The following is a 7,477-nucleotide window of genomic DNA, read 5'->3' as shown; positions in this document are numbered from 1 at the left end:
CTCCTCTCGTCCCCCCCCATCTTCTCTCTCTCTCTCTTCCCCATGCTCTCTCTCTCCTCTCTTCTCTCTCTCTCTTCTCTCTCGTCTCTCTCTCTCTCTCCCTCTCGTCTCTCTCTCCTATTCCACCCCTTCTCCTCTCACTTTGGCTCCTTGCCGTCTCTTCCCTTCCTCTCTTCCCACTTCTCTCACTCTTCCTCCACACTCTCTCTATAATTCTCTCATTCCTCTCTAGCCCCATCTCAGCTTTTCTATTTTCTTATCTCCCTCCGTCTCCCTCCGCTCCACCCCTCTCTCCTCTTTTTCTATCTTTCTTATCTCACTCCCTCTCTCCCGCATCTTCTCATTTCTTCGCTTACCTCCCGTCTCTTTCACCACCTTTTCTCTTCTCTCGCACGCTTCTTCCCCTCTATCCCCCCTCTTCTTATCCACCCCCTTCTCCTTCTCGCAGCCTCTCCCTCTCTCCCTCCCTCTCTTTTCCACCCTTCTCCTCTCCGCAACGCCTCTCTTCCCCTCCCCTCCTCTCTTCCACCCTCTGCTCTCGCACACTCTCTCCCGCTCTCATCTGCCCTCTCTTTCCGACCCTTCTCTCTCTTTAGTCACTCACCAGTCATGATATTTGGATGCTATTAATACTCTACACGGTCGCTCTACTGGGGCGTCCTCTGCAGTGACACCATCCTTAGTTGCGATGGCAAACTGTCGTATCTGTCCTGAATCCCACACTTGTCGATCGTCGTACTCGCTAGCACTCCACAATTACAGCTGATAATTCAGATATGAACGAAGACATACGTCAGATATCATTAATATCATGTTAGAGTGATCAGAATATATGATAGAGTTAGACAGAAAGTAGCGTCAAGTATGGAACCCACGTTCGCTCCGAGCGTGAACGGCCTTACATAACGGACCGACTAACCGGCTAATAGTGCCAGCCGTTCCGAAGTGGTAATCGTGATAATCACATAAACCTATTCACAAAATAAAACGAGCAGGACAGAGACAAAGAGAGGAACATACGCCATCGACGAGAAGAGCCGGGTCACACACGAGAGGGTAAGATATAAAGAAGCGAGGAAACAGAGAGAGGGCGAGGTGCAGGAAAGACATTTCCGAACGTGAGTCCAAACCAACAACAGCTTGGCCTAACTTAAATTATGTTTCCTTTTCTATGTTTGACGTACACGAGTACTTACTTATCGAGTAAATTATCGGTGTTGGTTATATGTCAGCAGTGAACATTTCCAGTCGGTAGTATCAGGATTAGAGTAAACGTATCGCGTAGTTAGATTATATCAGCTAGACATATGGCTGTTTAGTCAATGATTAGATGGAACTGTATAGCATCTTCTTGGATGAGATTAGCGAAATGATATAGAGCGGGCGAGCATTTTAGGGGGCTGTATCGATTTCGACGTAGCGGCCCTCAGAGAATCGCCATCGTTTATGAATTGTACCGTGATTGCGTGATTTGGTTTAATAAGATACTCCTTGCTGGCGTATCTATAAATTACGCTTGTCGGTTGCGGCGTATCACGATGTATCTTATATCGCGGTGGTTATGCCTCGACAAGTGCTAAACATACCATCCGCCACATTCCGCCGCGTAAGCTCATTAGAAGCACCGTGACATAAAATCCTTGCCTGACCAGTAATAAATTCAGTCACGTATACTACCCTCTAACGCTATGAAGTCTAATCATTTTTCAGCAGTTAATCCACATCCGTCAGACAATTCGCAGCCAGTTACGGTGTACGGGTTGATAAGCTATTTGAGACCTATAGCATAGCCGTACGATCGCAAGGAATAAATATGGGAATATCGTCACATTATGACAGCACTGACAGTGTGAGAGAATATAGATGAAATGAAAACTACAGGGAACGGGGATACGGAAATTTACGGAATGCCAATAGATAGCATAAATTTAGGAATATAGAGCAGTGGAATGACTCTCTCTCTCTCTCTCTCTCTCTCTCTCTCTCTCTCTCTCTCTCTCTCTCTCTCTTCTCTCTCTCTCTCTCTCTCTCTCTCTCTCTCTCTCTCTCTCACTCTGTTTCTCTTTATCCCTCTCCCCTCTGTTGCCCTATTTCTCTCCCTGACGCCCACTCCCTATCTCTCTCTCTCTCTCCATCTCTCTTCCTTCTCTCTCTATGCCTCTATCGCTCTCTCTATCTATCTCTCTCTTTTATTCTCTGTCTCCTCTGCCTGTTGCTATCCCTCCCTCTCTATCTCACTCTCTCAGCGCCCTCTACCTACACGACCCAAGCACGGACTCTCTCAGCGCCCCCTACCACCACGACCCGTGCGCGGACACTCTATCAGCGCCCCCTACCTGCGGAGTCCTGCGCCAAAACACGGGCAGCGCCCCCTACCTGCGGAGTCCTGCGCCGACACGAGCAGCGTGTAGGTCTCCTGGCCGTATGGCAGGTCGCGGTCTAGCGGCTTGTGCATGTACAGCTCCCCGCTCGTCGGGTCGACGCGGAAGGCCGGGTCGGCGGCCGGCAGCGTGCCCTGGCCAGACAGCTTGAACTCGATGCGATCGCTGACGATGTCGTTGTTGGTCACCTCTCCCGCGAACTGTGAGGGGGAAAGCGGAGAGGAGACGCGTCAGTTCCAGGGTAAAAAAAACACGGGAGCGATGAGCGATTCGCTCTTCAAACCTCCGAAATCGCTCCCGTGAGGCTCAAAATAGCTCCCGTAAAACTTTTGACGAGAGGTATTTTTTCCACAGACTTTTGAAAAAGAGCTCCTGTAAAATTTTTTTTTTCCCCCTGGTTAGTACGTACAGTAGTCTCGTGTGTCAGGGGTGGTGACCTAAGTTAATTCGTACAGGAGGGTCATGACTGAGGGGTGGTCACCACAGTTAATTCGTACAGGAGGGTCGTGTGTGAGGGGTTGTCACCACAGTTAATTCGTACAGGAGTCTCGAAGCGAGGTCACGACAGTTAATTCATAAAAAGGTGGCTCGTGCGACATACGTGAACATTGTACGTGAGGGATGATGGACCAACACAATTAATCTTCCACATGAACTGGGGTGTCAACATTCACTGCTCGCCAGGGTAAAAAATACACGGGAGCGATGAGCGATTCGCTCTTCAAACCTCCGAAATCGCTCCCGTGCGGCCCAAAATAGCTCCCGTAGAATTTTTGACAAGTTATTTTTCCCACAGACTTTTGAAAAAAAAGTAATTTTCCCCGTGCCGCTTGCGTACCTTGTACAGCAGCTTGGGGTTGGTTCCGTCGCTGGGGACGCTGGAGTCCTCCTCGACCGTCGAGACGTTGTACTGCTTGTGCGTGAACTCGGGCGGCCGGATGTTCTCCAAGGTCACGGCGACGGTCAAGGTCGCGTCGCTGCTGTGCACGCCGTCCGACACGGTCAGCGTGAGCACGTACTCCTGCAAGGAGGAAGCAGCTACAGATGGGGGTGGGTGGGTTGGGTGGGAGGGCAGGGGTGGGCGGCGGTCGGGATGTCGGGTTCCCGCGTGGTGGGAGGGTCGGGATGAGGATGAAGGTTAGCGGGTGGATAGTGGAAAGGTGGGGAAGTGGTTGGTGTGGGTCGCTGGGGTGGTAGGGTCGGCTGGGTGGTATTTCGCCCGGTGAGTAATTTGATTGCGAGGTAAGAATGGGTTTAGTAGTGCCTGGGAAGGTGTCAGTGTGGTGTGAGGTAAAGTGAGTATTGTTCCGGCAGTAGGGTGGGTAAGATGGGTGAAATCTTAGGATAAGGTGTGATGGTGATCCGTTGGGCAGTAGGGGAGGCTTGGGTGGACGATGGTAGCGGATGGGTTGATGTTGAGTGGGAAATATTGCGGACGTGCGGCCTTTGTGAGAAATCCCGGGTAGGGTGGAATGGAGTGGGGGTGAGCCCGTGGTAGACCCTGAATGATGGGGTCGTGGTAGAGGCTGTGCGATCCGATGGTTTAACCGATAGGATGAGACAGCCATGGATTAAAACAGGATAGAACAGATAACTAATGCATTGTCTATCCAAAACTATACATTAAACTCAAATTCCTCACATTTTACGGGCAACCTTTTCGCTCGCTCCCCTCACCCATATCCCTCCGCTGCTCGCCCTCCCTATCCCCTTCCACGTCTTTACACCCCTTCCCGCTTCTCCCCCCCGCCTCGCGACTCACGCGCATCGAAAGACTGCATCAGCATTTGTCTTAGGGAGACCTCTCCCGCCTCCTGTTGTACACGGCAAGCCCGCCCCACGTAACCATCCGTAATGAATTAAGTGAAGATGTGCCTAGCGTGTGTGTGGGCGGCGTGGGGCGAGAAGAGAGAGAGAGAGAGAGAGAGGAACAACAAAGGTACAACGTGATTACATAGCACGCTTAACGTCTCGTTCCCAACAAAACTAGTGAATAATAATGTTATTATATGATTGTAATTATATTATGTTATGATAGTATTATTATATTAACATAATATTTTTAATTAACCTTCGAGCAGTTATAAACTTGAACAGCATACATAACACGTGGATGTCACCCTCATAGTGCCACACGTAAATGTCACCAGACTTAAATGTCATCACGTGTGAATGCCAACACTCGTGAATGTCAACGCACGTGAATGACGCCACATAACAATGTGTCGTTATCCATCTCGACTTGCCATCCCGACATGATTATTAGACAACCACGCACGAGAGAGAAGCATGCACTGAGGAGAAGAATGATCTAGAACACAACTACCACTCACAATCTTCACACAATGTCACACGCACGCTTCGTCCGTGCATCCCCCGTGCTAGCTCTAAGTAATATATAGGCCTCACTGCACTGCAGACAGTAGTGTGGTGAAACCTACGGTAACTAGAGCTAACTAGCATCACGCCTGTCCACTCAAACTGCCGTGTTAGAAGCAGAAGCAGCTCTGAGTGGATGCATGATGCTCCGTGTGTGGATTTAGTGAGAAATTAAACCCACCTACATGAGACAAACATTATAATAAGGATTTAGTGAGAAATTAAACCCACCTACATGAGACAAACATTATAATAAGGATTTAGTGAGAAATTAAACCACCTACCCTACGATGCAGCAAGAGTGAAATCGCTCATAAATCGAATTGATTGATTCAATCAATCAGATTGATTCAATCAATCAGATTGATCAATCAATCAGATTGATCAATCAATTCGATCGTCATTAAATCTAATTAATCATTCAAAGCAAGCAAAAATCCATCAATCAAGCCAAGCAAATAAATAAATGAAATCGATCAAACCGATCGACAAAATCGATCAATGAAATCAATGTAACGCAGCAGGCAGAGTAGAAACCAATTCGCCCGATGTGTGAGCTTGTTGGTGTGAAGGGAATCGCCTAGCCACCCCCGCCCCTGACAGCCCACCACAACCACAGACTCCACCCCCTGCCGCCACCATCAACGGTGGATGTGGAAGACACTCCCTCCCAACTAAATCTCGAGGGTGAAGCAAAGAGGAACTGAGGTTCGTTCGTTAGAGTTCCCTCTCCTCCCTGCAAACAGGGGAAGAGGAGGTTCTACGAGAGAAGGCCACTCGGTGAGCGACTACAAGCGTTTGCAGCGCCCTCTGTCACGACTAGGGGGCGCCACAAACAGAACTGTGTGAGAGCAAGAGCGAAAGAGGTAGTAAAGCATGCTGCGTTTACCTAGGCCTCGTCGGCGCCCTGGCGGAAGGAAAAACAGATACAAGCGATAAGCAAAAAGCACAACAGCTACGCCTTGCACTGCCACAGCGTTAGACTGCCGCCAGCCGACTTTAGCAGAGAGTTAGCACAGTGAGATTTGAGTTAGGTGCGCGTCTACAGCTGAGCGGAAGGTATTTTTTATTACCATACATTACTAGTACTGGTACTGCTCGATTGATTACTCATACTACACAACTATGTTAACCAGTGAAACGATTTTTTTTATTTAACATTGAGTGATGCTGAGCTGTTTCATATATTAATATTATTGTTATCATTATCATTATCACTATTATTATTATTATTATTAATATTATTATTGTTATTATTATTACATAAAGAACTTTATATTATATAGTTATATTATATCAAGAGAGGAGAATAGCATAGCAATGGTTAGTGGTTGCAGTTTGAGTTAATATATGCGCATATATGAACTCTATGTAGAAATAATCTTTTCTTGAGAAATCAGAGATCTGAACAGAAATCTACATCTAGAGGCAGATGTTGGGTTCGCAGACGCTGTCTCTGTCTGCGTACGCACCCCCCCCCCAATACGAGACTGCACGCTCATCACATCACTGCCGGCACACTTTCGCCCTAGCCGTTGGCCGAGGAGGGCTGTTTCGACCACTGCCGGCACCCCGGGACTTGTTTTTTAGTAATAAATTACTGATGGTTGTAGCAGAGACTCTGAGTTGTTGTTTTCTATCTAAAATTCTAAATTATACTATATATATATATATATATATATATATAGATTCGTATATATATACTGACGTAACAAACCAGTTACACTGTTACACCCCCACTGTCGCCACTCACTCACGCACACGACAGACCGCTGTTCCCACCACTGCCGGCACGCGCACTCGAACACATACAGACCAGCAGGCTGTTCCGATCGCTGCCGGCACCCCTTCACGCATGGGGCACACCCACCAGGCTGTTCCGATCGCTGCCGGCACCCGCTCCCTGGTTACCTTGCTCGCTGCCCGTTGCTCGACCTTGATCACTGAGGTGCCGACGGCGCTTGTCTCCATCATGTCGCCGTGTATGACGACTGCTTGAACTTGGGAGCGTTCTCATTCAGGTCCTGAAACGACGATGTAGACTGTGACGTAGGTGCCTGCAGGAGGAGAGGGGGGTGCATGTTATTTCGATCTCTATCTCTCTCTCGCACTCTCTCCTGCTCTCTCTCTCTCTCCCTCGTCCTTCTTTATCTAGGTCTTTATCTCTCCCACTCACTCTCTCATTATCTCTCTTACATCTCTCTCATTCAGCGCACTGTTACTTTCTCTCCATTCTCTCTCCTCTCTCTCTCTCCCGATTCTCTCTCTCTCTCTCTCCCTCATCTCTCTCTGTCTCTCTCTTCTCCTTCTCTTTCTCCTCTCTCCTCGTCATCTCTGTCTCCTCATCTCTTGTCTTGCTCTTTCTCGTGGCTCTCTCCTCTCTCCTCAGATCTCCCTCTCTCTTTTCTGTCGGTCTCCGTACTCCGCTCTCTCTCTTTCTGGGCCTTGTGTAGTGGTACTTTCCCAATTGTCTCATAACGGCAACTCTTACTCTCTCGACCAACTTCTATCTATCTCTGCCTGCTCGCTCCGTCATCGTCTCTCTCTCTCTTCTCTCCTCTTCATCTCTCCTCTCGGTCGTCTCTCTCTCCTCTCATCTCTCTCTCATCAATCTCCTCGATTCCCCCGCGGTGAATGTCGTACACACAGCCACACACACTCGACGCACTCGACGCACGCAACGCACGCATCACGACGCAATCCACACACCACACACT

General features: G+C 48.6%; 2 protein-coding genes across 2 annotated transcripts in view; both read right to left on the bottom strand.

Annotated features, from left to right (window-relative positions):
* Nucleotides 1–640, bottom strand: part of LOC106812183 (putative neural-cadherin 2) — a 10,662-nt gene extending 10,022 nt beyond the window's left edge. Inside the window, exon 1 of the mRNA XM_014816005.1 lies at nt 605–640. Coding sequence (XP_014671491.1) covers nt 605–611 — 7 coding nt within the window. The 5' untranslated portion in view covers nt 612–640. The remainder of the gene's footprint in view (nt 1–604) is intronic.
* Nucleotides 641–647: 7 nt separating this feature from the next.
* The window catches only part of LOC106812181 (cadherin-related hmr-1-like), a 13,351-nt gene continuing 6,521 nt past the window's right edge, over nt 648–7,477 (bottom strand). The window contains exons 5-9 of the mRNA XM_014816004.1: nt 3,819–3,907; nt 3,220–3,419; nt 2,377–2,581; nt 920–971; nt 648–762 (exon numbers count right to left, since the gene is read on the bottom strand). Coding sequence (XP_014671490.1) covers nt 648–762; nt 920–971; nt 2,377–2,581; nt 3,220–3,419; nt 3,819–3,907 — 661 coding nt within the window. The remainder of the gene's footprint in view (nt 763–919; nt 972–2,376; nt 2,582–3,219; nt 3,420–3,818; nt 3,908–7,477) is intronic.

The sequence above is a fragment of the Priapulus caudatus genome, unplaced genomic scaffold (assembly GCF_000485595.1).
Source record: "Priapulus caudatus unplaced genomic scaffold, Priapulus_caudatus-5.0.1 Scaffold617, whole genome shotgun sequence".
Lineage (NCBI taxonomy): Eukaryota > Metazoa > Priapulida > Priapulimorpha > Priapulimorphida > Priapulidae > Priapulus > Priapulus caudatus.
This window is presented reverse-complemented; position numbering and strand designations above follow the sequence as displayed.